Source organism: Coptis chinensis, chromosome 1 (genome assembly GCF_015680905.1).
Source record: "Coptis chinensis isolate HL-2020 chromosome 1, ASM1568090v1, whole genome shotgun sequence".
Lineage (NCBI taxonomy): Eukaryota > Viridiplantae > Streptophyta > Magnoliopsida > Ranunculales > Ranunculaceae > Coptis > Coptis chinensis.
This window is the reverse complement of record NC_141456.1, coordinates 84667903-84683619: the sequence shown is the minus strand read 5'-3', so window position 1 is coordinate 84683619 and position 15717 is coordinate 84667903. Positions and strand designations below refer to the sequence as shown.

Sequence of the window (15717 nt, the reverse complement as noted above, 5' to 3'; positions counted from 1 at the left end):
AGAGTCCTAGAACAAAAAGGAACTCGACAGGGATCAGAAAACACCGGGGTGATAGAAGCCAAAGCTGTAGGAGGTTCTCCGAACATATAGAGACCATCTCGCTCATACTCCCTTCCAAAAATCTTCTTCGAACTCAGGTCCTGAAAGACACAATGATCCGGAAAGAAAGTTATGGAGCAACCAAGGGATTTGGTTAAACTGCTCATAGATAACAAATTTAAGGCAAGTTTAGGAACGTGCAAAACAGAAGATAGAGATAAAGACGGGGATAAAGGAACACATCCAAAGTTCTGAATAGGAGTACAAGAACCATCAGCAAGACGAACAGATGGAGCAATAGATAAACTAGAAGACTTTTTCGGAAAAAAATGTGACTCACCAGTCATGTGTTCTGAGGCACCTGAGTCAATGACCCAAGTGGATGGAGAGGCATGATATGCAGATGGAGTACCTGAATGAGTAGTAAATGCTGAGGCAGTATAAGATCCAAAAGAAGGTGCAGTCCGATTACCCAACATAGCCTCAAGTTGGCCCTGAAGATGTTGTATCTGTCCCGATATATGACTATACGCAGCAGGAGATGGGATAGTCGAAGGAGCCACACTTGGAGAACTCAATGAACTAGAAGGAAGGTCGACAATTGCAGCTATTGGACTCTTCCCATGGCCTCTACCAGAGGATGATGATTGAGATCTTTCAAAGAAACCAACTGGATAACCAATGAGCTGATAGCACCTAGACTTCTCATGTCCCGATTGCCCACGGTGAGAACAAGTAGTAAAGCCGATAACATCTGGACTTCTCATGTCCGATTAATTGCCCACAGTGAGAACAAGTAACCGAAATCAAGGCCCCTCGACCTCCATGACCACGACCTCTTCCACGCTGTCCCTGACCTCTAAGATAAGAGGAGTCCACAACAAGCGATGATTGGTCAATGATACCCTGAACTGCGGCAGACGGTAACGTAGCCTGACGAATACTTCTTCAAACGGATTGGTGACAACTCCCTACAGATTTCTTGGTGTAATTAAAAGTTTTATATGTCTAATCCATTTGATGCTAATAAGAATCCAAATAGGATCAATAATCAAATCTTTCTTCATATGACCTTATCGACATTGCATAGTGGTTAACCCTAAATGTTTCAACACAAATGGCTTGCTGAAATTTCACTTTTTCACAAAGTAGGTAACACCCTCCCTTTCATAAAAGTTTAGCTGTATAAATCGCAGCAAAACGAAACCATATGGGGCTGAATAAAACTTTGTTGAGTGGTAAAGGTAGAGAGGGTTTAATTGAAAACATATTATTATAAAACTTTGTTTTGGGGGGTTCAGTCTCTCATTCAATGCAATAACATTCAAACGTAAGTACGCTTAAAGAAAAGCAAAAGGGTTGCCAAAATTGTTAAGGAAAGGGAACTAAAAAGTGACTCGCATGCCTATGGAGTAGAGAGATGATCTACATGTGGTGGAGAGTGAAACTATTGTACTGTCCTTATCTCAGGATGCCATAGCTTTTAATTCGCAAGTTGCCTTGGTATCTTCTAAAAGTCTATATATGACACCTTTCATATAAATTTGAAGACATTGTCCTTTTTCTTGAAATAGGAATGAATGGTCATCCTTAATTCTCTGTTGCAGGTCAAGTGTTATATGAAGCAGTCACTTTCAGGGCTTGAGCATTGTCACAGCCGAGGTGTTCTGCATCGTGGCATCAAGGGTTCAAATCTTCTTATTGACAATGAAGGAGTACTTAAAATAGCTGACTTTGGATTGGCTTCCTTTTATGATCCTGACCAGAGGCATCCCATGACTAGTAGAGTTGTCACCCTATGGTACCGCTCCCTTGAGCTCCTATTGGGTGCCACTTTTTATGATGTTGGCGTTGACCTCTGGAGTGCTGGATGCATTTTGGGTGAGTTGCTTGCTGGGAAGCCCTTAATGCCAGGACGGATGGAGGTACTACAAATCTACAACCTTTTAGTTTTCTAATTCCTACTTGTTGAGGTACTTTTAAGCGTTCCATTCTTTAGATGGTTTCATGTTCCATTCTTTAGATGGTTTCTGTTGTTTTAAGTATGGATTTGTAATAGGTTATATTACAAGGATCATCTTCTTTGAATGTTTAAGATGCTTGAACGAGTTTACTATCCCTTTAATTGTTGTTGTTTGGATAACCAATACGAAATTACATTATAATCTTAAACTGATATATACCTTAACCAATAATTCAATAATTTTTCTCAGTACGTCATCAGAGTTTAAACTTAACCTATCAGTGGATTGGAGGTCACCGATAGTATTTGTGAGCGTAGGTGCTCTACTAGTTGTCCTAATATTACTCAAACTTTAACTTATAACTCGGTGTATAAGCAAGTTGTAGGAATGCCCCTTAACTAGGAAAACTCTACTCATTAGTAGAGATTAAATCATTCTCTGGCAAAACTCAATTGAACGTTTAATTTCTTACTGAAAAAATAATTGAATTCTTACGTTTCCATAGCACCACCATTGAATGGAAGACAACTGCTTTTCATAGTTGTTAAGTGAATAGACTCATTTGTTTAGTTCAGGATATATAGCCTCATTGAAATTGGTGAAGTATTGCTAGATTCTTGAACCATTTCAATAGCCATCCCATATTTTATTAGCAAATTTACATTCCCATAAGAGGCTTCATATCTTGTTGGTAACAAGGACATCTCAACTCAATGCTATTTTGACACAATAACACCTATACTTTTAGCAGCAAGGCTTGCATGTTCTGTCCGATTTTTATACTTCTGGGAAGTAAAAACATATTTGTGATGAATATGGTGGTTCCACACTTTGTTCCACATTCCAACTTTACCTCTGAGCTCTCTGCATTTTATAGACAAATGTTAGTAGTGTATTACTTTAAAACTCATCTCATAGAATAGCTTCAGTACTAGTAGAGTCTCTTCATTCAACACAAAGTCTTCTATTATATACCAATAGAAAAGCTATAGTGCGCGGGGTGTATCGGTGCATAGGATTCTCAGCCACTCATGTTTAATATCATGAACGGGTGAATAAGTTTCTCACATAGGGGGGAAAGGGTAACACAGAACCGCAGCAGTGATTTTCTCTCTCAACCTTAACTTCTACCTCTTGAATGTCAAGACCATATTTACTAGAATTAGTCATTCATATACTTCAAATTGGTTGCATGTTTGTCTCTGTGTTATCAAGAAAATTAAAAGTTGATAAAAAAAATAATGACAAAGTTAAAAATAACAAGAAAAATATAATATAAAATCTCTCCTCAAACATTTAGAAATCCTTATGAGTAAAAGAAAATTATTCATTTGCATGAGTGACTCTTTAATACATTGTTATTATATCTTGATGGAGTAGTTGTGAAATTTTCCTTATTTTCTTATAAACATTTCATATGATCTGACCTTTTATTTTCCATTTTAGGTGTTTTTTTTTTTTTTTTTTTTGTCTATAAATGTGTGCAAGATCTAGTTGAGAATGAGTGGTCAGAAAATGTTTGGTGCAAATAATATTAAAAGATATGTTGAGTGAGTTGGAAGTCTCGCTAGCCTGTTGCTTTTAATGTTCTCATCTACACTTGAGTTTCTATACCTATCTCATCCTGAAATTCCCATCTGAAGTGGGTTTTACTTGACTGTGCCTGCTAAAAAAATTGTGGCACTTGTAAGTCGCAATGGTTCAGGAAAAAGCAGTATAGTTCCTCTCATGGAGAAGTTTTATGATCCTACATTAGGTATATTTGGATGAACATTTTTTCATACACTGTTGGCATGTTTTTTTAATGATTTAATATTTAATTTATTTAATTTTTATTATTATTAATTTTTAGTTATGTTTAATCTATATCATCTGTCAGATTTGATATTGAATGCATTTTGGCCTGCTTTCAGGAGAAGTCCTGTTGGATGGTGAGAATATTAAGAGTCTTAAACTAGAATGGTTAAGAAACCAAATGAGACTGGTCACATAGGAGCCTGCTTTACTAAGTTTGAGCATTAGAGATAACATTGGGTACGGACGATCTGCCACGCCCAATCAGATCGAGGAAGCTGCTAAAACAACGCATGCACATACATTTATCAGCTCCCTTGAGAAGGGCTATGAAACACAGGTAGAATATATGTGATATTTTCTTCTGTTCAAATTTTATTCAACCTTGATGAAAATTATACAAGTAAAGGCATTCATTGAACTTTTGTATAACTATATTTGAAAAGTAAAGATGCAACCCACGACTCATTTTCCATCTTGACAATATACAAAGTATCAACTTGTGAAGTCCTAGAATTATAGATATTCCCGTCTTGTTAAGAGTGCAATCCAAAAAAACTTGAAAACTCTCACAAAGAACACCCCCAGAACCTCTAAGTGGGGAGCTCTTAAACAATGACTATTATCATAGCAAAGTCATGTATCTTAATGCTTGGTATTAAGTTATTAATGGAAGAATTATTCTTTTGTTGATATTCCTCTATTTTTATGCATTTTAGGTGGGCAGAGCTGGGTTGGCATTAACGGAAGAACAAAAGATTAAACTTTCTGTTGCCAGAGCAGTGCTTTCAAATACATCTATTCTTCTTCTTGATGAGGTAACTGGTGGCCTTGACTTTGAAGCAGAAGGGGCTGTTTAGGAGGCTCTAGATATTCTCAGGTTGGGGCGATCAACTATTATCATAGCTCGACGTCTTAGCCTAATAAGAAATGCTGACTATATAGTCGTGATGGAGGAAGGACAGCTTGTTGAAATGGGTACCCATGAGGAACTATTAGCCATCGATGGCTTGTATGTAGAGTTACTTAAATGTGAAGAAGCCGCAAAGCTTCCCAAAAGGTATAACCAATGTCTATTTTACATTCAGCATTTTACTGTCCAAGTTATTGTCATGGAAGACAATTGATATGTTTTGGGAAGTCTGAAAAGAATTGTTAAATTGTTATCTGATTCGGCAATGCTACTAGAGATTCTCATTTCCTGTTCATGAGCTTCCCTGTGCACTAGTTTAGTTATTACCATATATGCATGGTTCAGATGAAAGTTGCATCATTTCCAGTCCCTTTTGCCCTTTAATTTTTCATTTTTATTTATATTTTTTACCAAATTCTGCATGTTAGGTGTGTTTGCTTGTTAGAAAATATTACATGCATACAAAACTTTTGATTAATTGATAACTCAAAGTTATATCTATTTACCGAGGATTTTTTACACTTTAACGGGTTCTCGGGACATATATGTTTGACATACAAAATCACTCATCAGGACAACCATAGGATCTTGAAAGTTTATGGCTGAAAGATTGCCGCGTGTCGAGTCAAAATGGTGAATTCTTTGCTTTCTAATTTAGCTCGAGCCAAGCCAAGTGCACTTGAGTTTCTATAACAACTTCTAAGTCCTTGCTGTCTTTTGCTCCATGAAGCCTAGTCTTTTAGAAACTCACTTATTGTTTGAGGTTCAATTGGTCGAAGATGCGTTTGTTTATTATTTACAATGTATCATGGCCTGACATGGTATATATCCACATATACTTGTCTTGCACTTGAGCTTATTGCTTCCTTGGTTGCTAAATAATTCAATTATAAATTCATATGTAGGGGCAAACTTAGCAGGGGTCCATTCTGTGTAGGCGTTGCACAATTGAAACTTGTTAAAGTTTCTTATATTCTAGATCTATTTAATACTAAATTGTGTTTTCCTTAATACTTATGTTCCTTAATCAATTAGATTATTGGTTGCGCATTGTTCTTAAAAGCTCACTCTGGAGTGTTCGTTAAGTTACATGATGTAAAGGAAAGTAGTGATAATTTGTGCCCACGATTGTTGCAGGCCTTTGAATTGATTTGGTTAGTAATGGGCTTATGCAATCCTACCTTAGCATCTTGCTAAAGACCCAACACATATACATCCGTTAGTTAATGGACCAACATTTAGTAACTGTTAGCAATACAAGTATCCGTTGGTAAATATTATGTAACGTTTCTTTCATATTTTCTAATGCTTGTGTATATTACAAAGTTGATAAACAAAAAGGGAAAATAATTAAATTGTAAAAAACAAAAATCACTTTGCTAAAAATATAAGGAAAACTTAAGCGGGAAATAACGAAAACTTAAGTGGGATTATTTTTTATCTAGCCGCTCATCTAAACCCCGATGCCCTAAAAAGGAGAAATCAATAACAAGTGAATGAAAAGGAAAAAAGAGAAAACAGTGGAGTGGTGTTGCCGCGCAGGCCAAGGTTTCGATTCCTTACTAGGTAAGTCGTCCTCTCTTCCTCTCTCTTGTTTTTCTTATGTTCTACCCCCTTCTTGTTCCTCTTCCATACTCTTTCAATAATTGATTTGGGGTTCTAATTAAAATTTTATCTATGTTCTCAGTGTATCCCAAAAATTAAACAAGCTGTCATTGCTTTTGTCATTCGATCTGCTCAAGGTAACTAATTTACTCATCAATTGTTTTTAAAAAAGTGGGGTTCTTGCTTATGGGTTTTCTCCAACTTTCGATTATGAGATAAAAGACGCATCTTTTATATAAAAGGTGCTTCTTTTTATTATATTTGTTTACTCTCATGTGTTGTGACTTGATTTACTTAGTGTTAGATCGATGTTTTATCTAACACTATTAATGGTTCATAGTGGTATTTTCAAAACTTAAATGCAATATCTGACTTGTTTTGATATTTTGTCTTGTTTTACAATTTGCAGTACCCCTTTGGTTTGTTCATTTGAAGTTATACCAATTAGTCTCACTTAATGTTTAAAGTTTTAACTGTTAAGTATTACAGGGAAAAAAAAATTAGTGTACATAGTATGGTAGTTGACAGTACATATGAGTGTTTAAGTGTTACCTGTACGTTTGCATATAATTGGATCCTTTACATCCTAAATCTTGTGTTTTCATATAATTAGGAGTAGCTTAATTGGTTTGAAAAATGTCAATGCCTAACAAGCCTCAATGACCATGAAAAGGCTGATACAGTGATACCATAAGCACAATGAAAGGTCAATTCTGATTCTCTATGACACAAGCCGATACTTTGATCATCGACTAAAACTTTCCATTCTGTACCAATGACTTGTGAACAAGAATATGTATAAAGCGTTCGAAGTGTATCAAACTTAAGGTCACTTACTTTTTAGTCGATGTTACGTTCTATATATGAGACTTATAGCCTAATTTTTTTGCTACCTAGTTTCTTTTTGTTTTTTCGTCTTCTTCTTTGATATATGGATTGTTGGTGATAAGAATAATCTGATTTGGTAGAACCTTGTGTAGACACATAATGCGGCATTAGCATCACATGAATGTCTTTGTCTACGTTGGAGGTTTTTTTACTGTGTATAAGCATGTAGGTTATCTGGTTGTACCTTTTTACCCTTCTCTTTTAACATGCCATTATGTTATCCTTAGAATGAGAAGGAAGTCAATTCCAACACAGATATCTTAGCTTGCCCAATTTGTTATAACCAACTAATACACAATGGTGACATGTTTTAATTTACAGTAGATCCTTATACTACACCATAATAGGATATTTGCAACACGGACTTTTTTTGCTTTGCAACGGTTATTTACTGTTAGTAAGTTGCCAACGCTTATATAGTGTTAGCAATGTTATAAAGCGTTATTTTATTTCAGTGAATTTCAGGAATTAATTGCTAACGCTTAAAAATCGTTTGAGAAGTGTTGCAAATTAAAATCTTGAAATATAAAACATAACTTTACTTTCTCTCCTCTCTCTCTCTCTCTCTCACCGCCGCTACACTCTCCAGTCTCCTCCCTCTCTGCCCACACACACACTCCACCAACTCCACTAACTCAGAAGAAGATGAAGAAGAGTTTTCAGATCCAAATTATTCAAAGTAATAATTTCTTAAATTGATTTGGACTAATTTTTTATTTTGTTTTGAATTGGTTTGTGGTTTTGATTTTTTTTTGTCACTCATTTGAAAGGGATTATTTCGGCTTTGAATAATTTCAAGGAGAAAAGCTCAGAAAGAGAATTGAAGAAGCATGACGTGACGATTTCAAGGTATATTTAACTCAAAACCTGTGAATTCCAAATCGTTGAAGCTAGATTTCGTTATTTGTGCTTATTTTAACGGACAACATAATTGGGCTTATGTCTAAGTAAAAGTAAAAGTAAAAGTACTGACATTTTCAGATAAGTATCTTTATCAGGTTAACAAGTTTGAAGAGGTTGCCTTTAGCTTTAATGGAGGGAAAGATTCAACTGTAATTTTTCTCCCATTTCTTGTCTGAATAGGAGCTCTATTTATGCACGATAAACTAGGCTCTTTACACATGATTTTTTGCAATTGCTTGGTTTTTCAGGTTTTGCTACATCTTCTTAGGGCTGGTTACTTTTTGCAAGTGGGAAAACCTGATGATTGAGACGGGAACATACAAAATTGCACACTAAAGTGTCCCATACGAACTATTTATTTTGAGACCACGTATGCTTTCCCTGAGATCAATTCATTCACTCACGAAACAGCTACAAAGTAAGAAAGCTTTTTGTTGCTTTTGATTTGTCTTTATGTCAGAGTATATAAAATAAATGGCTCTTTACTTGTTCGACCAGTTATGGATTGAAAATAGAAACTATTCGCTTAGATTTCAAATCGGGTTTGGAGGCTCTACTGAAGGAAAAACCAACCAAAGCTATATTTCTTGGTACAAGAATAGGCGACCCCAATGCGGTAAATGCATTTATTTTCACTCTTTTATTTTTCTCTCAAAAGAAATATTTCATTTTTATCACAGCTGCATAGGCATTTTGCTTAGATTTTCACATTGAATAACCACCTTTAATGGGATCAACATGATAAATTGGCGTCCTTTGCATTTATTTTCTGTGTGCAGGTTGGCCAAGAACAGTTTTCCCCTAGTTCGCCTGGATGGCCACCTTTCATGAGAGTGAATCCAATCTTAGATTGGTCATACAGGTTATTTCTAACTAAACTAGCTTACACGTGAACATAGACTCTCAAAAGTTGGTGCGGGAAATCTGTAGCTTGTCATTGTTCACAACTTCATATTACTTGAGCGGAGGGATACATATACATTTCTTCCTAGTTTGTGCAGTGCAAACCTAAGAACATCAATTCATATTCATATTCAAAGAAAAGAAAAAAGAATAAAGAATAATCTATTAAATAGAAAGAAAGGAAGAAGAAAAAAAGTTTGTGTCGGACACATGGACATGTTGTGCATACGGTTTTTAACCAGGGGTTCTTCTATACCCTAAATGACTAGGAAAATAATCTATTAACATAGTTACAGCTCCATGATATGTTACTTTCATAAGTAATTGTTTGTAAGGACGCACTTTGTAAGGTCTTTAGCCAAGAATTAGTTGTGTAACTAAAGCATGGTAAGAAGTTTTTTTTTCCTTGTGTCCGACTTCATATAAATCGCCGCGTCAGACACTCTGTATCTGTGTCAATGTGACTTGGGTTCAGACAAATTATGAAGGTTTTAACATCATTCTATCTTTCTTACAAGGATGTATGGGCATTTCTTTTGACATGTAAAGTTCAATACTGCAGTCTTTATGATCGGGGGTAAGTCTCTTTTAACCGGGCTTATAGTATTTTCTAAGTCAATGCCTCGGAAGTTCTCCGTGTGTGAGCACCACGATTTAACTTTAACCGACTCTCATTGTTTTAAATGTATATAGTGGTTGTTCGGTTTATCGAATTTATTTACATAGGTAATCATAAATGGTTTCTCTGTTTTCTGATTACACTTCTATCGAAGTATATATGATCTGATACCAAATTAGATTCTTGTGCATCGATTGAATCTAGCAAGAGAGATCACTTTAGACCTGCTTATCTACTTCTACCGATGGAAGATTGGAAAATTTTGGGAGAGCAAAAGGTATACACCTCCGGGCTACGGAAGTGTTCGGTTGTAAGCAATGGACTGAATAGTATAGACCCAAGATCGAATAGTACTCTCCACGGCATCAATTATTACCGTGGGTGATGAGATTTTGTAAGTCCCGATCGTGGCATTACTTTTGTATTTTGACAAAGTTTCATTTCGATCAAGACGATCTTTTTTTTTCTTTTGTGTTACATATGTGTGTGTTTTGTGTCACTACTGAAGTATTTAATATGTCTAAATCTTAGATCCTAAACTAAAAATGAAACTAGCTTATGCTTCACCCATCATAAACATATCATTATCTTGTATTTCACGACATTTCCAAAAGACATTAGGTTGAGGAACATATCCTTAATGCAATTTATTTATCCGGTACACCGTTATTGGTCACAAAGGTTGCATATGATTCATGCTTAAGTTTGAAGTTGTGTATCTAATATATGCTTCTCTGTCTCTTCCATAGCTCAGGTTTGGCTTTGGTGAGGACCAACCGGGACCGCCATTGTGTAGAAAGCTTCACTCTTTTTGGGTAGTATCACAAACCGCTGTTGTTTGAATGAAGTAAGTAACTATTTTGTAGAAAAGAATTATTACAATTTTAATTGATGATATTAAAATATTGCTAAGATTTATGGTGCCTGGATACTTCAATATGCCTAGAGTGACAACATATCTGTATCCACCGTATACGAGACCGACACTGTCTTTAAACAATCCTATGCAATCCTAAATATTGCATGGTAGAAATCCTCAATCACGACTTGTTAACTCGAGATCCCCCAACTCAAGTCTTTAAGCATTTTTACCAAAAAACAAAAGGTTGCAGAGAACCTTTTTCAAGACCTGTTTTGGGCAGAGAATTGATTTTTGGTATCATCTGTGAAATCTTGTTTCATTTACTCTCAAACTGTAAATAATAGTTGCTTGATATTTCAGTCTGAATTTTCTTTCAATATACTGCAGAAGGATTTCATATAGACTGTGTTTTGTGATACATTAGTCTAGAGGCCTTTTAAGATTGTGATACTTCACAAGATTTTGTTCTTTGACTTGAAGTAAAACCGTAGTCGATGGTGATGGTATTACAAAATTCTCCAACCTATATAGAAAGTTGTTCATTCAATTCTAACCACAACTCTTTTTCTCTACTTCAAGCAACACCAGTCCTCTTCTCTATTCTAAATGGTTATTAATACTTTTATCAGAAAAAACTAGGTATATGCTTTGAGTTTCTTGATCAATGCATGTAGAGTCACCATGAGACTTAACATCTGCGACTAGTCATTTGTATTTGGAAATCTACTTACATTCGATATGCAGATTGCATATCGGTTTTATATTCTAGAGGTATTTATGTTCGCTTCTTAAAGCTCCTTATTTTTCTTTTGTATATGTCAAAATGCAGGTCAATTCAGAGTGAACTAGTTGAAAAAAGAGAAGTCCGCTAATGGTAGGCCCTCTCTATTTGGTATTTTTATGTTAGGGTATAAGCTCTTTTGTGTGGAAAACATCCGATCTCATCTTGCAGTTATTTATATTTGGAGGTGTTGGCCCCCTTGCATTCAGATATTACTTGTGGCATTGCGAAAAGCCTTTGGAGTTCAGTATGGTGCGTTTTAGTTTTACAGATGCAAGCAATTCTATGCTAACATGTTAATATTTTGGTTGTGTGAATGTCATCTTTTTTTTTTTCCTCTGAATGTTGCCTATTGTATTGTCTGTATGCTCTATCTATAGAAGAATATCAGGATTAATATTTATTGTTGTTTGAATAGGAGTTCTATTTAGGTTCTTTACACATGATTATTTGCAATTGCTTGGTTTTTCAGGTTTTGCTACATCTTCTTAGGGCTGGTTACATTTTGCAAGTGGAAAAACCTGATGATTCGGACGGGATTATTTATTTTGGAAATCAGTTTTCTTTATTAATAAGGTTTGAATTTATTGAAGGAAAACTTTAACTTATTAGTATCAGTAGTTAGGGTTTTGTTTTGGTGGGATTATGTCATGTTTCTCACTTTGTGTTGTTGTAATAAGAGGAATCAAGAATGATTTGTGTTGTGTTCTTGACTTTATTTCTGACTTCATTGTGTTAGGGTTTGCAATTTGTTATTGAAAGCAAGTTAGAAGTAGTGGAAATTTATTTATTTTTGTGTGGGTCAATGTTAATTAGGAAACTTAAAAGGATACTCTATTGAGAAGTTGCCATATAATAGTGTTTTACGGTCTTACCGTCATAGGGCATTGTTTAAATAATTCCTACGTTATTACTGTGAGTATCTGTTGCATTGGGTTTTTTCCTTTTATTTGTTCAGAAGTATTTCCTTTTATTTTTTCTTGTGGAATGGTGGGATGATCTTAGTTGATAACGCATGTGTAAATTTGAACAGAGGCAGTTTCTGATGCAAACAGAGCAATTGAGCTGGATACTTATATGGATTTCTTAATTATTATATTATTGTTCAATTGTTGCCTTTTATACCTTTCCTATTTACAACTTCCATCTTACAAGGATTTTGTTTCTTTTTAAGGGACTTTGTTTAAAGCTAGAGGAGTTTCAGACCGCCAAGGTCGCCTTTGAAGCAGTGCTTCCTTGGCACTGGTGATGCACGGTTCTCCAATTTAATCAAGGAATGTGATCAACGATTGTAGGTACTTATAGAATGGAATCTCATTTATCTACCCTTCTACCTAAATAGTGGTGAAGAATCTAATTGTCCAAGCATATGAGTATAATTAGTATGTTTCATTTTTACATGTACACTTTATCGATCTTTAAGATTAATTTGCAACTTATGATTAATCGAGGAACTTGGTGATCCGACAAAGCAACCAGATGGGCAATGTGGCACCAATTGCTGCATCTCCTTCATTATCAACCAATTCTGGCTGATGGAAAAAGTCATGAAAAAACAGTACTTTGTCCCATCAGCGATCCAACTCCCCGCTAAACCAAAATTTAGGTACTTAATAGTCCCATTTTACCGTAATCATTGTCCTTGTGTAGTTTTATCTATAGGCTATATAATATAGAGAACTTTTTATGGTTCGGACTTATTTGAAAATTTTGATCTTAATGATATGGTTATGCAGGCATGAATTTTACCGGAAGCCGAGAGAGGAAGTAGTTGTGACTATTTGCGAAGGGTGTACTAGAAAAATATGTGGTTGTCGACTTCGGTGAACAAATTGTATGTTTTCATTCAAAAACTATGTTTTGTGCATGTATATCATGCTCATTCGTTTGTTAGGTCATCCCTATTTCAAGGAAAAGATCTTAAAATAATTCCACCTCCTTTGTAATGCAGCTAAGTGTTACAATTGATATCCCTGGTGAAGATGTGTACCATTTTCAGCCACGCTTATTTGGAAAGGTATCTCTTTGTTTGCCGATTTAGTGTCAACTCTTTTTGTTGATGTCTTGTAACATAGGAAGTGATTGCCCCTTGATATGGATTTAAGTTGACTTGGGCAACTTTTGCTATTTATTTAGACGGGATTTAAGTGGGAAAATTGCACACTATAGTGTCCCATACGAACTATTTATTTTGAGACCCCATCTGCTTTCCCTGAGGTCAATTCATTCACTCACAAAACAGCTACAAAGTAAGAAAGCTTTTTGTTGCTTTTGATTAGTGTAATTTAATACTACTTTTTTTTTTGTCTTTATGTCAGAGTATATAAAATAAATGGCTCTTTACTACTCAAGGACGCATGAGGAATTACATTACTTATGCCACCACTCTCCTCCAAGTCTGATTTTAATGTTTTATTAGACTATATAATAATTAATAAGTTTCTAATCCAGTATAGCTACACTTTTAATCTTATTACCATGACTGGAATATGAACATGTATCATGTATGATAGAAATTGATGGGTTAAAGCTTACTGTGCTTCTATATTTCTTCAGGATAAAGGGTCTAACGAGATTGTTCTTAAAGCTATGGGGAGAGCTATCAACAAGAATGTCATGATTGTTGAACTAATTAAGGTACTAACAGTTTTTTTTTTTTTTCTCACAAGTCACAAATATTATCTAAGATGAATTTCCTTTTTCCAGAGAAGGATTGCTAGTCTCCATCAAAACACATCTATTGGATCAACTGATATTACCGACATGTGGGAGCGCCTTTGGAAGAAGGCCAAAAGAATTACTTCCCAATCTGATGAGTCATGCTCACCTCAAGCTCCTCGTCAAGGTAAAAACTTAAACCTCACTCTCTATTTTCTCAATTCTCAACTCGTCAAGTTACTATAAGGTTTTCTTTTTATGCACCGATTTTATATAATTATTGTTTATGTCATCGAGATATGGGAGTAGACAACAAATGCTCTATCTTTGGGGGGGGGGGGGGGGGTCAAGTATTTAATTAATTGCATGAATTTAATTAGTATGATTGTTTTTCTAAGTTCATTATTTGTTTTGTGTTTTTTTTGGAATTAGATAGACTTTGTGGAGTCATCGAGTGAAGTCATCGTCACTAATGCTTGTTATTGCATTTTTGAAGATTCGGGATTGCTTGGAAAATCGTATAGAAATTTGTAATATTTTTTGAAGTTATATATATGGTTCAATGAATATAATATTTCTTTTCAGGCGTTTGCTTGTGTTTATTTTACTTGTCAAATGGTATGAAAAATTAGTAATTTTATTTGCTTCTATATGAAACCAGGTGCAGGTTTAGGGCAGGAAAAAAATTATATTTTACCATATCAACACATTAGTAACGGTTGTAAACCAGTGTAAAGAAAAAAATAAATATTAAAGCATCTATCAATAATCGTTATAGATCAAACTACGCAACGTTTTTTAACCGTTAGTAATTGTCATTCTGCAATGGTTAATAACCGTTGGAAAATTTGGTTTGCAACGTTTTTTAATCGTTAGTAATTGTCACTCTGCAACGGTTAATAACCGTTGGAAAATTTGGTTTGCAACGCTTTTTAACTTTTTCCCAGTCTGTGGCCATTTTCAGGTTCTTGATATACGAAGTTTGACATGGTCCAAGAGGTTAAGGTGGGGATTGTCTTCAAAATTGTCATCTCCAGTATTTGTTCCCTGTGTTGAGCATCCCTTGCTTCGTATTCTTTAGGACAGTGGTGCATCCTTTTCACTGTATTTTGATATACTTTAATTTCTTCTTATCCTATTATCAGTTGTTGAATACTATTTTTATGTAGATTCTATAGGAAACTAAGCTTCTTTCTATTGTTGAACGTACGAAAGATCCTATCGGGGTCATATTATGTTAAATTTGCAACTTTTTTGTTTTTGTTTTCCAAGTTTGGTATAGCTTTCTTCACTAACTTTTTTTTTAATGTTCTTTCTCATGCCACTGAAGGAATTTAATATCCAGACTTGCACTTGGTGTTCGTGCCTTGAAGAATCATAGAAAAGTATTGTTATTTGATGTGCATCCTTCTTAACGGAACAATCAATATGATGCATCTTTATCTTCTTAAACTACAACGAGAAAAGAGAAAAGAAGAGATTTTTTTTTTGTACCAGTGCTCGACACCTTCCCCACTTCTTCTTGACTAAGGCAGGAATATGTTTAATTGTTCCACTTAGAATTGGAACATTTTGTTCATCTTCAGTCGTTTTCAACCCCCTAATAGTTTGTCTACTCAAATCTAAGGGGTTATTTGTTTTTTTGGGTTAAGTTATAAGAGGGTCTTATAAGATGGTCTTATAAAGTGGTTTGTTTTTCATTTTAAGTTCCTCTTATAAGCACTTGTAAAAATAGAAAAAACAAATACATGACATCCTATAGATGGTTATTTGACAAATATAATCCTG

The 15717-nt window shown here is 34.9% G+C and overlaps 1 protein-coding gene across 8 annotated transcripts; it reads left to right on the top strand.

Annotated features, from left to right (window-relative positions):
• The first annotated feature begins 13005 nt into the window (after positions 1–13005).
• LOC147525552 (uncharacterized) lies at positions 13006–15183 on the top strand. Of its 8 annotated transcripts, none has more exons than XR_015198251.1 (6): positions 13006–13105; positions 13223–13288; positions 13590–13667; positions 13828–13908; positions 13980–14116; positions 14894–15183. XR_015198251.1 is itself a non-coding variant. In XM_086565297.1 (6 exons), the coding sequence occupies exons 3-6, from the start codon at positions 13629–13631 to the stop codon at positions 15008–15010; spliced, it is 393 nt and encodes a 130-aa protein (XP_086421423.1). In that variant the 5' UTR covers positions 13006–13105; positions 13223–13288; positions 13590–13628; the 3' UTR covers positions 15011–15183. The 8 variants fall into 8 exon arrangements, 6 of the variants coding, with proteins under 6 accessions (XP_086421423.1, XP_086421429.1, XP_086421433.1 ...); XM_086565297.1 differs by having other exon boundaries at positions 13978–14116; positions 14877–15183; XR_015198249.1 differs by lacking the exon at positions 13590–13667.
• The last annotated feature ends 534 nt before the right edge of the window (positions 15184–15717 follow it).

Coding starts and splice junctions, on each gene's coding strand:
- LOC147525552 (XM_086565288.1), top strand. Junction 13,289..13,827: donor AGCCACGCTTATTTGGAAAG/GTATCTCTTTGT, acceptor ATATTTCTTCAG/GATAAAGGGTCTAACGAGAT. Junction 14,117..14,876: donor ACCTCAAGCTCCTCGTCAAG/GTAAAAACTTAA, acceptor ACTTTTTCCCAG/TCTGTGGCCATTTTCAGGTT.